This window comes from Protomyctophum bolini, assembly GCF_963924005.1.
Source record: "Protomyctophum bolini genome assembly, chromosome: 18".
In the NCBI taxonomy this organism is placed as follows: domain Eukaryota; kingdom Metazoa; phylum Chordata; class Actinopteri; order Myctophiformes; family Myctophidae; genus Protomyctophum; species Protomyctophum bolini.
Genome location: NC_137879.1, coordinates 22015896 through 22037403, shown reverse-complemented (window position 1 = coordinate 22037403; position 21508 = coordinate 22015896). Strand labels below are relative to the sequence as shown.

Sequence of the window (21508 nt, the reverse complement as noted above, 5' to 3'; positions counted from 1 at the left end):
CTGAAAAAGCACAGTGGAACGCTTGGGGAGAAATAAAAGGCTTTCAGTATCTTAACAAATGGTGTAAATTTTTTCATGGAGAGGCTGGAGAAATCCTACGTTCTCCATGGTCGCCCCTGAGATGTGGCTCTCCATACGTGACAATGTAAGGTGATGTCACTAACGAAAAAACTGTCAATCTCTTAAAGAGTGCCACAACCCCCGCCTCGCCACACAGAGTGCCATGGCAACGCCTGCACAAGCTTAACCAAGATCTTCAGGGTGAGCTGGAGACCCAGAAGCACAAGCAGGACTTCACTCATCAGCAAGTTCAAACACTAAGGAAGTCCTACTCCGAAGCCCAGGATGCCGTAAACCGCCACGAGGACGATATCCAGGCCCTGCAGGCAAAGTTGGCCTCTGCGATGGCTGAGATCCTTGCTAGCGAACAGGCTGTGGCCCGCATGCGCAACGAGCTCAAGTTAGAGCAAGAGCGCTCCAGGGAGCAGGAAGAGGACTGGGGACGCAGCGAGGCCACCCTGCGAGCCCAGCTGAAGGACAGCGAGGACAGGCTCCGTGAAGTGGAAGCGACTCTCTTGGAAAGGAGCCAGGCCCTCAGGCACTTGGAGCATCAGCAGGCCTTGCAGCGTGACCACCTCAGGGAGGTGCAGAGACTCCAGGAGAGACTGCAGGAGGTGACAGCCCACCTAAGTGCCACAGAGGAGGGTCATGCACTGAAGGAAGAGCGTCTGAGGGGGGAGCAGCGATGCACGCAGGAGAGTCACGAGAGAGAGAAGCAGAGCCTGCTGCGGAGATTGGCTGAGGCTGAAGCCATGCGTTCGGAGACTGAGGATAAGCTGCTGGAGGCAGAGCAGGAAGTTGGAGCTCTGTTGGGGGGAAGGCGGGCATCAGCAGCAGTGGAGGACAGGGAGGAGGTGCTGAGTCTGCAGCAGGAGCTCACCCAGAAGAACAATATGGCAGAAACACTGAGGGAAAATGTTCGCAGGCTGGAGGAAGAGAAAGGTTATCTCACCTGCCGTTGTCAGGAGCTTCTGAACCAGATTGCAGAAGCGGACCGTGAGGTCAATAAGCTACGTGGCCATCTGAAAACAGAAGAGACCAATTACAACACTCTGGAGAACTCTTATGAGAGGGCCTCCGAAGAGTTCCAGAAGATAAGCCTGTTCCTCAGGGAAAAAGAAGAAGAGATCCACCAAACTAAAGACATGTATGAGAGGCTGGTAGAACGCAAGGAGCAGGACTTGAAAGAGGTCCTCATTAAGATGGAAGCCCTTGGCAACAGCCTAGAGGAGACGGAACAGAAGCTGCAGGCCAAGGAGGAGCTTCTCTGTCAGATGAGTCAGGCTGAACCTTGCAGTGCCGAAAAGGATCTGCAAGACAAGCTTGTGGTTGCAGAGGACCGTATAGCAGAGCTAGAGCAGCACCTCAATGCCCTGCAGCTTGGCTATGCTGACCTCCGCATGGAGCGACAGCGAGAGCAGAAAGAGCATGCTCAGGACATACCTATGGGAAGTCCTCAAACTGCAGCCTCTATGTCAACAGAACTGACAGTCTCCTTTGACACTTCATCCAAGACTTCCTCAGAGAGGAACCTAGCTAAGAGACCTCGGATACGTTTTTCCAGTATTCAGTGCCAAAAATACATGACATTAGAGGACATGGACACCAGTCAAATGGACAGTGCTGCTATGGATACAACTCAAGGGGTTAGCCAAGACTTTAAGGCATTAGATTGGACCGGTTCCACTGATGTCACATTCCAGTACAATAGTGACCCAGAGAAGTTTGTTTCCATTATAAATGCCCTAGAGACTAAATTGCTGGCCACTGAGGAAAAGCTAAGAACCCTCACTCAAAAACTAGAAGAGCAAAATTCTGTTGAACCGGATGCCCTGAATATGCCAGATCATCAGGAATCAGATAATAGTCCTGAGCAACAGAAGGTACAAAGTTGTAATAGCGAATGTCACATTGTTACTGCTAATAACCATTATGCCAAGGCACTAATGTGTGTAGAGACAAGTCGCAAGAAAGTATGGGCTATTCTCAGTGGCCGTGATCATGAGAACACTGATTCGCAGCTTCAGTCCCTGTCAGAAATAGAAAATGAGTTGGTCAACGCAACACTGTACATTAGGCAAGGAGAAAAGACTTTGGAGAAGCACTCGCCAGGGGATGTTCAAGACCACACCCAAGACACTCTCAATACCAAGGTCTTGGATGAAGAAGCAGCTCGTGCCTTTGCCAAAACATTGTCATTTGAGGCAATAGTTTTGAACAAAATGGCTTTGTTGATACAGAATCCAATGTCTGACCTCCTACAAGGTCTTGGAGAGATATGTAAAGAGGTTGAGATCATCAAGCAAAGTGATGGAGATTGTTTGGCTATAGCTTATGCTGATGTGTTGACCAGGAAGTTAATGTTAGAGAGCGCTTTCTGGAAGGAAGTGGAGCAGGCAGAGACACAGTGTGAAATATTGCAGGTAGAAAGTCCAAATGCTGCTCAACAGAGAGATGACAAAGTTTTGGCTGAAGACAAGGTCATCTTTAATACCTTTGTTAAGGCTGAACTAGCCTACTCTATTCAAGACCTGAAACACTTCTATGAGGAGAAATTGGGAACACTAAAAAAGGAACTGGCCAAAGCCCATCATAATCTACAACAAAGGGACCAAGCATTGAAAGACATTTTTGAAGCTTTCCACCGGCCTGATTTTGAAAACGTAATTAGAGAGGTCAGAAATAACCAAAATCTGAGTTTAATGGATACTCACCCTCCTGATCTTGCCCCTTATATGGAGCAAATTGAAATGGAAGGAGCCAGAGATCTGGTTGAGGAAATCCTAGATAGACACTTAGCTGGAGGTGTGCCATCTTGTAGTGTTGATTCCATTGAGTTTTTGCAAACTGGGAAAGAGAACCTGGCCGCTGAGCTTCAGAGACAGGCAGCAATCCTCCATAGATTTGCCCAAGAAATAGAATGTGGTGGTAACCAACCTGGACTGGCCCACATGATCCGTTCTATTGCAGGCCACAATACCACAAGTAGCTCTCTTTGTCTGCGTGAGGCCCTTATCCAGGCCCAAGTGGCTTATATTGCCTGTAGGCTACGAGCCATCCATGAGCAAGACTTGAGTCGGTGTCAACAGGCAGGTCAGAACATGGTTGCTCTTGTCCAGGAGCACGCCCGCAGTGTCAGTGCCATTCAAGAGAACTATGAAGCCTCTTTGCAGGATGAGCGCCTCAGCTTTGACGAAACGGTGGCCACTCTCCAGAATGAGAACCAATCCCTGAAGAGTGAGATCAGCCAACGTGTTGTCCAGCTCTCCCAGCAGCAGGAGCAACTGGTCCACCTGGAGGAAAGTTTCCAGAAGGAAACTGAAGCCTTAAGAAAGAGGCACAGAGAAGAGCTGAATCGAGTAGAGCAGGACCGTGACTCCACGGTGCTTGCCCTGATGGAGACGACCTCTGACAACCAAAGAAAGATGGAGGTGTTACTGGCGGACATGGACACCACAGAGGAGCGTCATGAGTGCCACGTTAGGCGACTCGAGGAGCAGTTCCAGGAAAGGATCTGTGAGCTCCAGCTTCTCCACAAGGAGGAGATTCAAAAATTGCACACCCATTACATGGACACCATTCACTGCATCAAAGAAAGAGAACAGGCCGTGGACAGACCTGAAGATCCCAAGGCTGAAAAGGCTGCACAACCGATTTGGCCAATGGAGGAGGGTGAACAGGAGAAAGTGGAGGAGCCGTGGAACAGGTCAGATGTGGACCCCATGGCAGTTCTGAAGGACAGGATCCAGGAATTGGAGACCCAGCTGACCAACATGAGAGATGAACTAGAGAACAAGCACCTGGATGAAGATGTGGCGAGACTGAAAGAAAAATACCAGAGAGACTTTGAAAGTCTTAAGGTTTTTGCTCTTTTTTTATTACTTTAGAAAATAGTTATTTCTCTGTGATTAGTTATAGATAGGTAAAAGCATCTGCAGCTGTAATTCAAATAAACAATTTAGTAGAATGTTAACTAATATTCAAGGATGGATTGTAATTGGGAACAATGCCATGTAACTTGATGAGAAAAGTATTTCTCATTACATGTTTTATTTTAAATATCTCAAAATATCAGAAGAAAAATAAAATGCATGCTGCAGTATGTAATTGAGTTCTTCCTAATGAGTAAAAGTATTTTTCATTTGCATGTATCACTGTCTGTAGTGTAGTAGTAGTACCATGGCCTATCAGGCAGCAGTAGTCTGTAGAGTAGTAGTAGTAGTACCATGGCCTATCAATCACTAAAGTCAGATTCTCAGGGATTTTGATTCACTGCCTTAACTCACTCTTTTGCTAACCTACAGTAGCTTGGCTTTGTAATCACTAAAGGCTTGCATGGCTGCTTGCAACTTCGTATTTAATCATAAAATTTAATCAGCATCATGTAGCCTAGAATGCTCTGGACACAAACTGCGCTGACCGGCTCATTATTAGTCACACATTACAACACAGGTGATTGATAACGGAATATTTAGGATTTGGGCAGTCATGTTAATCCTTCGTCCTCTAGGCCACATGTGAACGAGGCTTTGCGGCAATGGAGGAAACTCACCACAAAGTGGTAGATGATCTTCAGAGGCAGCATCAAAGGGAGGTCTGTAAACTCATGGAGGAACGAGAACGACTCTTGGCTGAGGAAACTGCTGCCACTATTGCTGGTATATAAAATAATACTGCCATTTTAACATGTTTAATTCAAAATCATACACTATAAGTCTACCCAGAAGCTAACAGCTTAATGTTTTGTTCATATGGCTTTTAACTGTGGCTAATGTTTATCTGTGTTTCAGCTATTGAAGCTATGAAGAATGCACATAAGGAAGAACTTGAGAAGACCCATCGCTCCCAGCTATGTGGACTGAACTCTGACATTGATGAGCTTCGCTTACAATATGAGTATGTCGTCTAACAAGAATGGTGCTTTACTGAACTAGATCATATATTGTACCTACTGTATTATTACACGACACATTTAGCAGTTTAACTATAGACAAATCCACAGAGGGGTGCCCTGGGCGCGGCCATTACTGAGGTGTAATCCATGGAGCAGGTACTTCGTAGGCCAGGTGTGGCTAATCAGTGCTGCTGTGCTTAATGGTACACCTCAGTAATGGCCGCACCCAGGCAACCCTCTGTGGATTTGTCTATATTCTAAAGAATCGTATTGTCCACATACAAGAAGTTAAATTCAAATGTGTCTGTGGAACCCTCTTAGGGAGGAGTTGCAGTCCATTCAGAGGGAGCTGGAGGTTCTGTCAGAGCAGTACTCTCAGAAGTGTTTGGAAAACGCCCACCTGGCCCAGGCTCTGGAGGCGGAGAGGCAGGCCCTCAGGCAGTGTCAGAGAGAGAACCAGGAGCTTAATGCACACAATCAGGTTTATACGCAATTACGCATCCACTCACCACTCAAACACACACATCCACTCGCCACTCAAACACGAGCCCGATCTCACCCAAACACGGTGAAATAACACAGATTGGCAATTCCGTACATAATACAAACCCCAAAATCTGTACATATTACACTAGTAGTGTTTTGACTGCGACGGAGGCGTGGCTTTCACCCCATTATCTCAGTTGGGGCAAGTGCACTCCCACAACATTATTTACCATTCTGTGCAGGTTGCAACTCGGACGGGGCTGAGTCGGCTCAATCGAACTTCACAACGTTCGCCACAGCAACTCGCTCGCTTTAGCTCACTTGGTGGTGGCTCTCGTTGCTCAGTTCGCTTGAGTCTATGTGGAGTTCAGTGTAATATGTACAGATTTGGTAGTTTTCTAGTGTATGTACGGAATTCAATCCGTGTTATTTCACTGTGTTTGGGTGAGATCGGCTTGCAAACACACATCCACTCGCCACTCAAACATGTGATCTACATAAATTTACTCACCTCTAAATTAAACTCTACCTTCACCGCACACCTACTGCATGCCTGACCGTCATATTAAAGTTAATGTTAATCCTAAAATCAAATGTGACAACTAACAAAATGGCCTGACTTTGAAGGACCTTTATACTTGCTGCAAGAATAAAAGTACAAAGACACAATCTCGCATGGCCACAAACACACACACATTCACAATCCTTCCTATAGACACAAAGTGGACTATCTTTCTCTTTTGCCTACAGGAATTGAATAACAGGCTGACGGTAGAGATCACTCGTATGCGCTCCTGCTTTAGTGGTGAAACAGCTCTGTCACCACTCACCCAGGGCAAGGATCTGTACGAACTGGAGGTAAACAAACACACATGCACCAATACTGCATATACTGTAAAACTGATACAAAATGCTGCTGCCAGGGTTTTGACACACTAAAATAAGATGACCATAACAAGTCTGTATCTCTGAGTTAACACATTCCACGTGTTATATTATAATTGACAAGATACCGTGACTGCCGGGATTGTTTAATTACCTTTGGAGCATACGCCAAAGTATTTGCACCTTTGATCCATGAAAATCCCCCTGAAAATAGTCCCACGATTTGTTATTGAGCCGATAAAAAAGCCACTCCGCGATCCGCCTCACAGACAAAGAGCAAAGCGAGCCAAGATTGTCCATACCCCCTCGTTCACTATGCATTGGATTCAGTTTCCCAGAAGCCCTTGCAAGCGAGTTATAGTTTGATTTCTGGTTATGTCATCATAACGCGTCACGATGTCCGCGACAAGGACGGATTTCCATAATAATTATCTAACAACGGCGAATTAAACACATAAAGGAAATCGTGGGTTTAGCGTATTACGTGTGGAAAGACAATGAAATAGCTCTCAGGCAGGAAAAACCCAGTGTTCTCACTCACTTCTGTCATACAGCTTTTACTTAATTGATGATTTGTTGTAACCTGTATGTTATTTAAAAAAAACACTTTGTAGCTTGTCTGTATACAAATAATAATATTAACATCTAGTTTTCTTTTGTGGTCTGTAATCTGTTGATCTCCTTCATGTTAGGTGTTACTACGAATCAAGGAGTCAGAGATCCAATACCTTAAACAAGAAATCCACTCACTGAAAGATGAGCTACAGTCTGCTTTAAGGGTATGACAAATCTATTGTGATTTTTGGCGGGAACCCCTTTTGGTGTTTTAAACATTGTTATAATTTAGCTATTGAAAAATAGCAATCTACAAGCTCATAGCGCGCCACCGAGTGGCGCACTACGAGCTTGTAGGTCTGCTATTTTTGAGAAATCGTAAAAAAGTGGCGCAAATCTTTGAATACTGTATATATTCTTTCAAAGTGAATGTTTTTAAGGGTCTCAGGTCAAATGGTTTAACAAAAAAAAAAAGATCCATTCAAGTTCTCTTATTAACAGACCTGGTGTTTAATGTTGACCCTTTTCCAGGATAAGAAATATGCCACAGACAGATATAAAGGCATCTACACAGAACTCAGCATAGTGAAAGCAAAGGCTGACTGTGACATCAGCAAACTGAAGGAAAAGCTCCTCGTTGCTACGGAGGAACTGGGAGAGAGGACAGTAGATGGAGCTGGAACTCCTGGATATGGTCAGTAGAACATGGATATCATTTGGTGGTCTTGGCATAGGAACTTGCGTTTTGGATTTAATGGTTTTGAAAAGCAAAATAGTGTTAATGTGAAGAGCCATTTGCATTGTTCTGCAGTATTTACAACTTATAAACTTTATTTAATATTTATAAAAAATATCGAAAGAACAGCTTCTGTCTGTATTCCATTCTGGCACTGTAGTTGTATTCTACTACATTAAGCTACTGTCATTTCACCAATGAATCAAGTTGGTTATGTTCTTTTTCTTGTTTCTTGTTTTTTTTAGACATCATGAAATCAAAAAGCAATCCAGACTTCCTGAAAAAACGGTCAATGTCACGAGGTGATAGATCAAAGGTAAGAGACTGGTAGAACCATTTATTAGAATTTAAATAATTCCTTCCAAAATTGCTGTTCAAAACAAAGGTCACAACTATTTGAGGATTTCTTATTTATAAATTAAATATTATATGAATAAAAGTAAACTTTAGAGAGCTGTGTCTTGGCACTGAAATAATTTATGTCATGTAACTTTGAATGGTAATTGGATGACCATTATGCTATGGTGATTTGTGACCAGACTGTAAAATGCATTTTATTCCTTATTTTAAGTCTGGGAACATTATCAATAGTGATGCACTGAAAATATGGCCACCAAAATGATCCTGCCGAAAATGGAAGAGAAAAAAGAAAACGCAGACAAACAGAGCCATTGGTCTGGGTGTAGAGCAGCACGCCCGATCACACCAGCCTCTCATGTATTTAACGAGCCAAAACATCAACTACGTTCATAACAAACAACGGCGTCTCTCCTGCGATTCAAACGATCTGATAATGTGTATCAGTCCAGCTGTGTGAATGCAAGATTCAACACCAGACAAACAACAACGCATGATTAATCTGGACAGGTGGACAACTACAACGTTTAAGCTTTAGCTATTAGCAGATCTACAAGCTCATAGCGCGCCACTAGCTTGTAGGTCTGCTAGTTTTGAAAAATCGAAGAGCGACTGACATAGAAGACATTTTTTAGAATCTGATCTCAGGTCAGAATGAAAACTGTCAGGATGTAGAAGACATTTTTAGAATCTGATCTCAGGTCAGAATGAAAACTGTCAGGATGTAGAAGACATTTTTAGAATCTGATCTCAGGTCAGAATGGGTTTATCAGTTAGTTGCAGCCCTACTTGACGGCAATGACATTTACACAATCTTGAGTGAGCCTAACTTCAATTTGTCTTTGTGTTTTTGTAAAAGTCACTATCATTGTACATGTATGTACTGTATGTATGTACTGTATATGGATTCTGTGTTGGCAAGAGCAGTACTGTAAGTCAAAGTGATGTTCATGCATTGTAAGATTGTCACCTGTGTTTTTTTGTTTTTTGTTTTGTCCGGCAGTCTGTCACTGAACAAGTTTCATTGGACAGCTGACTCCCATTGTGGGGTGACCCCCCCTCCCTTCCCTGTCCCAAGATATGCTGTAGGTATAACATGACCTAGAGTGAGCATGCCCTACCCCACATTGCATGAGTTCCTTTCCACCACAACCCTCCTTTCTTTGCCCCAACTTATTTTGCATTACTTTCAAGAGTTTATTAGTGGTGTCCAAGTCAGGCAAAACATCGCAGTCTCACATTTTATTGGAAGGTCATAGCAGAGATGATGGGCAGGTTTAGCCTCAAAACTCACATACTGCCCCATGATGAAAACCCACCTCGTTAGTTTTGAATCCTTGTTCACGTTCACATGAATTTCTGTACAGAATGTTCAGAGGCAGTGTGTTCCTACTTATAGCCATCCATATTTTCTGTGGTTATAGTAACATTCAGTCACATGCTCCATTGCCCACAGCGTTTTGTCAGTGGAAATAACTAGATCCTGGGCTTACAGACACCATGCAGTAGTTCAGCTGTTATGGATTAGTGCCCTGTACAGTATGTGAATTAACTACAGTATATGTGAACTGCTGTCTTTGGTTTTTGTCATTCTTGTGATTGTTTCTTGTTATTTTGTCTGCGTTTAACTTGCACGACTATAACATTACTGTGTTTTCCTGCACCTCTTGAGTAGAGTTAAATCTAGGTGTTATTAACATTTCTTTGCACAGTGAATGTATTCCTTATTTGTAATTTACAGAAACTTTGTGTTGTTTGGTGCACATTCATTTTGGCCTACGGTTGCTGTTTTCTTAATGGCGGGTATATGATGGGTTCATACAATTATTGAAGTAAACATGAGATGTGTTCCAGTGAGTGTACATTTGCCTACTGTACACTACACTACTGAAGTCACTTGTCTGTGAAAATCCTTGTCAGTCAAATATAAATTAAAAGTTTTCTTTCCTTCCTCCTGTAGAGCCTAAAAGAGGGACTAACTGTGCAGGAACGCATGAAGCTCTTTGAGGCAAAAGATTCCAGGAAGATTTAATTTTGAGGAATCTGAAGTTTTTCTTCACACTCTGTTCTTTGCTAGCCTTGCTTTCTGGCCAAATGGTTAAGGTCGTGCCATCATCATTGACCATACATCATATTCTGAGGTTGGGTAACCCCCGTTGTCTGACATGTGAATATGATCAATGAGGAGACTCACAAAGGATAATTTACAATGTCTATAAATACTAAATCTAAATATAGACTGGCTTCAATCCTGTTCCTATGGAGGATTGTAGTTGTTGTTTTGGTCCTAAAATAGTGTCTTCATATGTGTTTACATTATTAAATCAAATTTGTGTAAAAGATTTCTTGAGTAATAAACTTTGTGTAACCAGTCCATGATGGTGAACTGTCACACTTCAGCTGTGTTACCTTTTGAGAGGGATAAACAACAGCATTTTAATTGTATTTTTCCATCCCCAAAAATGCCAAAACAGATAGCAATACACAGTATAAATAATATATATTTCCCAATAGGAATTCATAGACTATCTGCTGTATTTTATTGTTTGGGTTACAATATTTTCTTTATCTAATGATTTTTATGTTGCACCAGTTATGTTGTACATAACTACTGGATGTGGAAGAGTATGGTTTGCCGTTGATTGTTGGGGCATCTGCTGTACTATATCTTTGAGTTTTGATTTGATATTCAACAAAATGTGATGCTTGTTTTAATGACGTATGAGAGGTTTTTTTTAACATTATTTTGAGTGCCTGTGTGTGGAGATGGGTAAAGGGGATGGGGGGGGTTGTTGCACTTATCACTTGACTACTTGAGGAAGCCGCTTCTTTATTTTGTTTTCGTCTCAATGGTGTGGTGACTTCAACCCAACTATTTGTTACAGTGCAAACAAACTTCTTGGCTTCTGTTGAATATGGTAGAACAAACTACAGTACAAACTCTTACTCGCTACTGATGTTTTCTCTCTATTACTTATATAATAGATTTCTGTTTCCTCGTAGTTCTGGGATCGGTGTTTAAGGATTTAATCTTAAAAGTGACACTATTTAGGGCTTTGCATGACTGTATGGTAATTTGAACTCCTGGAATGATTTGCCTCATATTCCTCCTTTATGCTTTAGTGTGGAAAACATTAATAAGCTTTGCCTTTGCAAGTCCTACTGTTTAGATGTTGAGACTGAAACTTTTTATTTCCTTTTTTTTAACTGTAAATGGCTGTCCTGAAGCACTTGGCCCAATCCCTGACCTCTCACTGAAATCTTTGTCTTTGAAATTCAGTAGTCTTTGTGCCTCAACTGAGTGAAGAATACACATCCATTGACACCTGTGCAGCTATATGGATACACACTGTATAGTATTCAAATCACGCCTTGTACATATATGCCACACAGAAAACTTCTGTATTTTGTTTTAAACTTGTATCTTGCTTATTAGCTCTATATGAAATATATATATGAATATTTTTTATTTTCGTTTGAATGTATAACGCCAATAAATGAAGTGTTTCTGAATTTTGGGAGCTTTTGTCAATGATTTAATCTAGTCTGATTTAAAATGTAAAAATACTAACAAGAAGTGTTATACGTAGGGTAGTAACATCACAAAGCCAAGCTGCTGCATTCAGAACTATTTACAGGACGAAAAACATGAGCTCTACTCTAGGATTTAGAAGGATTTCAGCATGTGAAACTGTCCACATGAGGGCGCTGTGGGCTTATGTCATTGAAGCTAATACATATTTCATGCTGTGATTGTTAAGGGTGTAAAAGTACAGTTTAACACCACTTTCTCATTAACTGTTTTAATTTCCAACTAATGGTAGGCCCTATATCAATTTAATAGCATGTGTCACAGTTACTGATTGTAACAAACACGCACACGATTTAGTGGCAAATATGAGATGATAAAACAAAATAACTGGCTGAAATCCTACAACCCATAGTATCCACTTTACTGTTAAGTAATTTAGGAGATTTAGAAATGTAGCAATAAAAAAATACTTAAATATGTGTTTAATATGTTGAAAATATTTTGCAGATTTAGTTTGTTTTGTTTACGGAAAAACATCAGGGATAAAGAGGACAGACCGGAAAATTCATTCACACAGGTTCTGTTGGACATACAGTACAGTACTAGCTTTGGTATAAGGGTGGTGAGAGGGCTAGCGTAGGGTCAAGGCCTCCCCAGTGCTGGCTGCTCATCCAAAGGACAAACTGATAATCTGTCTGTCTGTCTGATGCAGGGTTCCACCTTGGGGCCTTGACCTTTACAGTGGTAGCAGAGAAACGAGGGACAGGTGACCCTGGTGTTGACTGCTTGGCTTATGGAGCCGCTTCACCTTCTGTCAGGGTGGGGGGGAGCAGCGATGTACTTGCCACTAGCAGAGTGTGCTTGTCTATTTGTTTACTGGCTGTCTGTGACAGGGTCACCATGTTTAGATGACCAATGTTGTTCATAGCTCACTGTCCTAAAAGGTTATGCATAGAAATATTTCTATGCTGCCTGTTTGCATACAATTAAGCACAAATTACATTTTATTATTTGGTTCCCATGGTTTTCCCCCTCATGTTTCATTTTTATAACCATAGTAGTTTGATGTAGAATATAGAGGTGAATAAGAGTTGTTTTGTCTCTTGATTTATTCAAAGAAATTCAGTGCATGTAATACAGCAGTGTATAGCTTTCATTAAAGGCAATTTTACAATCCAACATGACATTGTTCATATAAAACATAACCTTTAATCATTTTACATTGATCAAAAAATTTACACTATTTACAAATAATTTAAAAGGATTGTCTCATAATAGTATTCTCTGGTGGACTTGCGTAGTTTGTATTTAAAAAATGATTGTTCCTTTATATTAGCGCTGTACTAACAGCCCTGCACTTTTAGTACAGTAATTTACTGTACTAACAATCAATGTTCCATTTTTAGTGCATTAGTATTTATTCTCCTTTGCGATATACAGTATATTTTCCTTCATTCACTCTTGCCTAATAAGGTGCTAAATGTCCGTAGGAGGATGTGAGTAAGAATTTTGATGGTGTTTTTCTGGTGCAGTGAAAATTGTTGGGCATGCCGAAGATAAAGAAATAGGTGTAACCATTTGAATGACAACCAGGATTCAGTTCTGTTCCGGTTAAAGACAGATTGGAACAAGGTTTTAGGAGTCTGTTGCTGTCAAGGGGCTTGGAGGACACTGGGCTTCCAGTCGCTGTATGGAGGGAGGTCTCTTTGGGGTTTTGGCAGATGAGGGAATGTCTGTGAACACCATGGGCCGTCCGTCAGCACAAAGTAAGACACTGGAGTCTGCCTCACACTTGGTTGTTCTGCCAGGCCACAGTGCCTCGGCTGGACTGGGCCTCAAGCCACCGGGAGACAAAACGTCTGCATTCACTACCGCCATGCCCGCCTGACTCATCTTGATCAGCATGTCCAGCGATTGCTTACGGCTCTCCAGTGACGCCTTCAAGGCCTTCCTCTCGTCGTCGTCCTCTTCTCTCTCCTCCTCCACCTCTTCGTCCTCCTCTTCCGTTTCTGTGGCGTTGTCTTTAAGATTGTCGTCGTCTCTCGTGCCCTGGTCACCGGGGACGACCGTCTCTGTCACATCCTTCTTGACAGACAGGTCAAGGGGTCCTTCGCTCTGGCGGGCTGTCTGCTCCAGTGCCTGGTGGATGTGGGAGAGCTCGCTGCGGATCTTGCTGAGGTGTTCCCAGAGGTGGCCTTGAGCCGGGAGGTCCTCTTTTTCAAGGTGGGAGATCTTGTGCTCGGCCTCCTGGTACTCCTGCAGGGCCTTAGAGAGGTCATTGAGGAGAGCGGCCACAGATTCTGAAGTGCCACCTGCTGCTCGGGCTCCCTCACGACTGTTGGGTTTTCCACAGTGAGCGAGGAAGACAGACTCCCTGTTGGGGCTGGTGGGGGGGTCATGGTACCATTGGGCTGCAGGTCGTGTCTGTGTCATACCACTCTGTAGACTGTAAGGAACAACAACATTTGGAAACTCTTAGTTAACCGCACCTTTTAAGACACAAACAGCAAAAAAGCTAAATGTATTGTACATAGAAAGATTATCCATAATATTATTAAAATGCATTATGAGCAGGTTCAACAAAACCATGATAATTTCAACAAATTTTATTACCTGCTATGGAGAATAAACTTGTCCGTTGCCATAGTTAGAGGTGAAGCATTGTGAATGTTCTTTAAGAGGTCCAAGGTGAAACCCATGGTTGGCTTCTTCTCCATGGGGGCCCCGTGGCTCACTAACGGGGCCCCTGTCCTCTTCATGCCCCAGCCAGCTTTAGTGGTCTCCTTAGCTGTGACCGGTAGCCTGTCCCCTAATCTGTGGCCATGATCCGGGGACTCTCTCTGGGGTGAGGCCCATCCAGCAGGGGAGACGCTGGATGTCCCCGGCCGCAAGGCAGGCACTTTCCACAGGTTGACTTTGGACTGGTACCCTGGGAGGGGGGTGGGCTCCAGGCTATTTGTGGAGGCCTTATGCCCTTTGCTGGACTCATTCTGACCTGAGGCCGTTCCGAAAGTGTGCTCGCAGAGGAACGGGTAGTACAGGCGGGGAGGGAGGAGGGCTCTGTCTGTGTGAGGATGCGTGCTGGAGGCGGGGTGCATGAGCTGAGCGGCCGACGCCAGGAAGGGCAGCTGAGCTAGCTGTGAGTTGTGGGCGGTCACATTGGAGGCTGCATTGGGGATAGCCGAGTTCACATAGGAAAAAAGGCCAGGGCTTATGGGATAGCCCACCCCGAGGAGCGACAGGTTAAGTCCAGTGGGATCCTGGTAGTCCACCAGGTTGGGTGGTGGAGGGTAGCAGGGGATCGAGCTGCCCACCCTGGACTGAGTGCCTTCAGACTTGCCTTTTGTGTGGCTGGTGGTCAGCAGCCGCCAGTGCTCCGACAGCAGACCGGGCGCTGTCAGGCAGGTCTTGGACAGCTTGTATTGTTTGAGCTGGGCCTCCACCTCTATGGAGCGGGCCCTCAAAAGCTGGTCCTCGAGGGAGTACATATCGGCCATCAGAAGTTCAGATTCTGTCCGTTTGCTCCTCTTGGTGTCGGTCTGACTACTAATGCTACTGCTGGTGCTCTCTCTCGTCAGCCCGACGGCCTCTGCTCCTTCTACCCGCCCACCCTCCTCCTCCTCCTCTTCTGCTCCCTGGCTTTCCCTATCCTCTCCTTCCTCCTCCAGGGATCTATGCTGCTGCCTGGGTCTCTCCTCTGCCCCTGTTGCCAGCTCTGCTTCATCTTTCCCAGGTGTATGGATGCCATGGGCCTGCTGCAGCGGTCGCAGCTGGTCTGGGTGCAGAATGTTTCCCTTCTTGTAGGGCCAGTCTGACTCTATGAGCAGTGACAGGGAGTTTTTACACAGGCTGTACTTCATGTGGTTGTATAGATGGGACTTCTCCATGCATGTGAAGGGACACTGGAAGCATTTGTAGTTGTAGGGTTTTCCCCATGGCCGTGGGATATAGTGTGGCTTCTTGGGCTTGCGTTCCTTGTGCTTGCAGGCAGATGTCACCTTACAACCGTCGTCTTTAGACATGGTCGACATAAACTCTGCTGTGTAGTGTGTGGGTGGTTCAATAGGTTGAGTGAGTTACTGGATGGAAGCGATATTTATTTTCCTAGACAAACTTTTAGAATTTGGGTTGGATTTTGATTTGACGCATTCTATTTGTTGTGAAGGTTTTTGGTTTTGATGAAGTTTGGTTGGATGAGCAACATCCTCTCTCTCTGCCAAAGGAGAAGGGCCTGTGGAATACAAAACACATACGATTGTTTTTAAAGTAAGTCATATTTAATACATTCTTGGAAACAGAATTAGTACCATCAATACCAATACATTTCATTTCTTAGTAGAAAGGGGGGAAAAAGTGTTAAGAAATTATTCCCCACTCTATCAAGAATCTTTCCATGCTCGATTTTGCGCGTCTAAGGACAGGGGGTGTTGTTTTGTTTCATTTTTCCCTTTTGAGATTGTAACAGTGATTAAGGACTATACTAAATAGAAATATCTAGAATGAGTTCATGTCTGAGATGAGGTCATGAGGTGTTAAATATCAGCGCACTCACATCATGTGTTATCATGTGAGTGCGTCATATGTTGTCTGCATAAGCCGAGTGTTGCCACTAACTAAACTGCAGGAGGCCCATGCGGTTCTGCTCACACTGTACGTGCCACTACTCATTAGTTCCAGTGCAGCACCAGGCACTGGCACGGCCCAGGGCTGGGGGCCAAGCAGGCCCTCCCAGGGGACACTGCACCTGTGCAGGGGGCCCCACTCGCAGGCCTACGTACACGGGTTCAGGGCTGTGCCCCTGGAGGCCGGCTACAGGCAACGCATGGCCAGGGTGAGGGTTGTGGAGGACGGGCGTGGAAGGGTGAGAGGAATGGGTATACGAGTCCTGGTTCTTAATGAGAGCCTGGCGTCGTGCCCACGGGGCATCATTAGTGCCAGGGCTGGGATCTGGGTCAGGACGCAATTGCCCGAGTTCAACTTACACCCCTGTACTCTTGCCTGTAATAGTTTGCTTTTAAAATAAAGTCTCGTTTTTACCATTAATAATTCATTTTAAGCTAATACAATGCTTATACAGTACACGCACGCACGAGTGTGTGTGTGTGTGTGTGTGTGTGTGTGTGTGTGTGTGTGTGCGTGCGTGCGTCATAGCAAACCATGCATGTATATTGAATTTGCTTTTTGACACACTCTTTCTAGAATTATTTTTATCTTTGTCTTTCTGTTTCTCTCTTTGGTTTCCCTTTGGTTACAATTGCACCACAATTATTTAAAGTAAAATCCCTCTTTATGCCCCCTTCAATTAGCCTAGATGAAAATACCCACAATTACATGATTTATTTTTCTCTCTTTTTCAATTAAAACACGGAAACTTTATGATCTCTCTACTTTAAGCCAGGCCGCTGGGCTTGCCCTGTGGGGAGAGACGATGTGCGACTGTGCGTCCTCCTCAGAATAAAATACCCTGCTGTGAGGCTTCTATTTTCTCTTTTTCCCCAGGTCATTCAAAGATGAAAGTGTATGATTTCCAGGGTCCAGACTGAGAGAACATAAATGTTCCCATGTAGCCCACTTTCTTACCTCTCACACACTGGCTTGCCTGGGAATATTGTGCATATCTAACGAGATGACTCTTTATGACAAAGTCCTGAAATAGTTCTAAGAACTACATGAACTGGGCATTATTTATCCTTCTCAGGCATTACTGTGTAATACAGAGGATTAAAGTTATACCACAGCTCCCTGAAGAAGATCCATTTGATTGAAACGTTGACTCGCCAATAAACAAGTGATGCATATCACCAGTCTGCGGACCGTATCATTTTAGTTATGATTTTCTTTTCCTGCACCTGGACACTTAAGTGGATAGTGGATTATATTTATAATTAATTGTGGATAGGAACAATAGAAGAGACTAAAATGACACTTGCTAACAAAAGTGGCACTTTCAGAGTTATAAATGAACACTTAGGATTTTCAAGCGTAGATGTAGTCAGAGATAGTGGATAACTGCATCCACACTATCCTCAACATGATGAGACATTGTGAGTGTAACACGGGGTGGCAGGCTGTTGACCACCCAGTCTCCCCATTGGTCCCTTCAGAATTGGCCCGCTTGCAACTGACCATTTGATTGGCTAACTTCTGCACCCCCCTGAGGCTTTGACCCGGGTTCTCATAATGGAGCCTAACAGCTGCTATTAGGAAACCAATCAATAAAAATCATTTTTACAGTTCGTTTTTCCCTGGACACGTTATCGGCCACCATTCCATTCACACCCCCGCCTCCCTCCCCACTGATGGTGCACTTTGCACCCTTCACACACACACACACACACAAAACTGTCCCATAGTCCATGCCTGCGGTAGTGTTTTAAGCTTTTAGGCTTCACGATCAAACAAGACTAAACGCTTGAACATCTATTGCGTCAAGTAAGAATTAAGGGTCATCTCACTAAAAGCATTGACTAGTTACAGTACAGGCAATACAAACACTACCAATGACAGCCTATAGAGTAGCAGTTGCAGTAACAGGGCAGATTTGCCCAAAGACATCCTGTGTCAGCTATTGATTTACTTTAAGTGAAATGTGTCATATCTATCCAGAATAGTGTGATGCATACACTGCTGAGCTGTGGGCTGCAATTGATATTGTTTACCATCTAATATATTTATAATCTTTACCTGGGAAGATGAAGATTCTTTTGTCCGATCCACAAAGAAAGATCCTGGAAGAAATAATATGAAACAGATATGGCTTTAATGATTTAGAAAGGCCTAAAATGTAATGTAAATAATTTCAAAGATTTTATCCAACAAATTATTTGATAAACATTTTCAATTAAAACAATTTTCAATTAAAATGTGCTTAAATATAAAAAAGCTATTGTGGTTCAACAGTAATGATGTATCACAAAACAGCTGTTTGATCAGGGAAATAATACCTCCATATATCTTGATACAGTATGTTACAGTTGATAATAAAAAGAAATCTCAGAATTGTGCTAAAAATTGAAATCATAATGTATTTCAATATTTAATAGATTCAATTTATCACAATACAGTGTACTAGAAAAACAAGAAATATACAAACTTCAGGCAAGTTTCATAAGATTTAGCCTGTAATTTAATTTGCCAACAATAACAACTTATATTAAACTGATTCAGATTCTAATTCTTCCATGCCATTCTTCATTATGTTATTGTTTCAAAACCTACAAAACATTCGTTCGTTAGTCACATCAGCTACATTTAGCTACCCGTTGCAAATAAAACATGAACATAGTCACAGGCCTTCTGTCTTCATTTAAACAACACATTAAAAAAAGTTAAATGTTGAATTAAAATATAAATTAAAAAGTTTACAATGATAATTGTTCACGCTTAAATATCATATCATAATATATACTCAAAGTAAGAAGCAAACAAATGTGATATTCATTCATACCTGGACTGTGTCCCCAGTGTATCTGGTTGTCAGTGCTCTGCGTAACAGTACAATGAAGGCAGCCCGCATCCCGCTCAAATGGAAGCGCGACAGCGACTGTGGGAGATATATATTGACTGGGAGCGTCGCCCGGAGGCATCATAATACAGCAGCTCCCCCCTTCCTCCCCTCCCTCCCTGGTTGGTCTCATGTGCTGTCTACCTACAGGATGCAGTGGAACCTCAACAATATTGGCAAAGGTTAGATTGGTCTGTTTTTTTCCATAATAGCCGAGGTTAAACTGGGATTTGTGTTCTATGAGTTTTCATAATAACACACGTGCATCACATGTAAATAGTAGATTAGGGTTGAATTAGACATAGTTTGTTCCATGAGTTCATGACACGTAGCTTTTTTTCAAATCTTAGTTCAAGGTTCAAGGTTGTCTTTATTTGTCTCACTTAGGAGAAGTCATACGATTTGTCACACACGTTACCGCAGTGAAATTTGTTCTCCGCATTTGACCCATCTCTCTTGGAGCAGTGAGCCGCAGCCAAGGAGTGGTGAGCTGTAGCCGTGCCGCGCTTGGGAAAATTCGTCATGGAGATAAGAGTTACTTACTCACCTGCAGAGCAACGACCCCTAAGGCTACTTTGTGTGTGTGCCTGTTTCAGGAGTTCAGGAGAGTTTCAGGAGAACTAAAATAACTAAATAGACTACTAGGTAAAAAGTAGCCTAATTAACTAATAGAGTTGCAGTAGCCTAATAGTCTAATCACAGTGTTAGCTGTAAAGTCTGACATTCAATAGGCTAAACAGCATGTAGTTTAAAAAAAAAATGGAATTTGGTCGTTTTTTTATTGAGACTTAAAGGACAACTTTAGTTTTTTTCAACCAAGGTTCATGTTTTAGGTTGTTATTAGAGAAAGTAAAAGATGAGTGTTAATTTTTCATCATTTGCTGCTTTCTTTACAAAATGATGGTGATTTATTTTTTTATTGTTTACTATAGTCCTAATATACCCCAGGAAATTACATCTGGCCACAGAAGATCACAAGATCTACTGAATGTGAACGTAGCCTACTGGAGGGAAGCCACAAATATCAGTGGCTTTGTCAGTTTGACACATTCAGTAGATCTCGTGATCTTTTGTGGCCAGATGTAATTTCTTGGCTTCTAGTAGGACTATAGTAAATAATACAAAAATAATTTTGTAAAAAAAAATACATATTTAGCCCCTTGTTCGAATGCCCCCGCCCCCTGTCAAAAACCGCAAAAATCCCTAAAACGAAAGAAAGCAGCAAATGAAGAAAAATTAACACTCATCTCTTACTTTCTCTAATAACAACCTGAAACATGAACCTTGGTTGAAAAAAACTAAAGTTGTCCTTTAGGTTACAGCTCCATATGCGCAAAACAAATTTCTGTCAGATGTGGCTGCAATAACAATTTTTGCATGATAATGTCAGTAAGACCTGAGTTAACACGAGACAATTTATTAAACATAGAGAACAGGGTCTACTTCTAAAATGGCAAAACACTGCAGTGAGACTCTTAATCTCCTATTTTCAAAACAATCCCACTTCTTAAAACTAGAAGTAAAACAATTTAACTTAATTCTGAATTAAATGTCCTATATAGCATGTATATTTTGTTTCCATATTGCGCTAGTAAAGTGGTTAAGATTTTGGTTGTGTTAATGTTAGTATACTTGCTTTAGCCCACTTTCAAACTATACATAGAAGAATTTATGTCCCTAAAATTCCTGAAAGACAGAAAATGTATGGCCCAATTATTTTGTGCTTTGAAATGAACTATTGTCATATCATAAAAACATTCTATCAACTCACAACATCATGAGTATGAATCCAACTCATGCTGTATTGCCTGTCAGTAGGCTACCTCTCTGTACACATAACATTCTCATTAATTCAATTCAGAGAGTGTAAAAAAAATTCCATAATGAAGCAAATAGGCACAAAAAGTAACCTTGAATGATAACTGCCAAAAGTACAATGCCAATTGAAGAGATTGAAGCTGTCAATGTGCGATGCAGGGATATTCCTCACATACGCATGTCAGTTTGTGTGACAGTTACGCTTACGGATGAGAGAGCTTTCTTAAAACCCTTTTGTCTGCGCTGAAGCATGCAGTTACACATACAGTTGTTCTTGTCAGACGATGAATATGACAGATGACAAATGAGGGGGAAACTCACCCCCACCTTATTTACCATTGTCATCTGGTGAGACTTATTATAGAATTTGTTTTGAAATGTTGCGTTAATTGTACATTTTCATTGGGTTAAAAGAATGGTGGCAGGTGATAGCATGTGCTGTTGAACATGACTCATAGCACTTACAATATATTTACCGGTACGTACGCAATTCTATCTGTTTCATTGAATGGAGGGATGTGCAGTATTGTGCATACACTTATGTATTGCTGTGTGCTGTGAATTATCAAGCCCTTGCGCAGTGAAGTCTGGAGTGGAAAATAGGTAAACAGGTAAACAGTGTTAAATTAACACCCTGAACCTTTCCCAATCGTTTCTCTATGCCCGTGGGTGTCTCTGGGT

General features: G+C 42.5%; 2 protein-coding genes across 2 annotated transcripts in view; one reads left to right on the top strand and one right to left on the bottom strand.

The window, feature by feature from the left end:
• The window catches only part of LOC308333191 (myosin phosphatase Rho interacting protein), a 68325-nt gene extending 56839 nt beyond the window's left edge, over positions 1-11486 (top strand). Inside the window, exons 17-25 of the mRNA XM_080789404.1 lie at positions 189-3920; positions 4571-4718; positions 4851-4956; positions 5276-5435; positions 6191-6298; positions 7018-7104; positions 7412-7574; positions 7862-7932; positions 9934-11486. Of these exons, the coding sequence (XP_080645530.1) occupies positions 189-3920; positions 4571-4718; positions 4851-4956; positions 5276-5435; positions 6191-6298; positions 7018-7104; positions 7412-7574; positions 7862-7932; positions 9934-10005 (4647 nt within the window). The 3' untranslated portion in view covers positions 10006-11486. The remainder of the gene's footprint in view (positions 1-188; positions 3921-4570; positions 4719-4850; positions 4957-5275; positions 5436-6190; positions 6299-7017; positions 7105-7411; positions 7575-7861; positions 7933-9933) is intronic.
• A 1654-nt stretch (positions 11487-13140) lies between these two features.
• Positions 13141-15527, bottom strand: prr35 (proline rich 35; the record flags this gene model as incomplete). Its single annotated transcript, XM_080788682.1, has 2 exons — positions 13141-13951; positions 14119-15527. The coding sequence occupies 2 exons, from the start codon at positions 15525-15527 to the stop codon at positions 13141-13143; spliced, it is 2220 nt and encodes a 739-aa protein (XP_080644808.1).
• Between the last annotated feature and the right edge of the window lie 5981 nt (positions 15528-21508).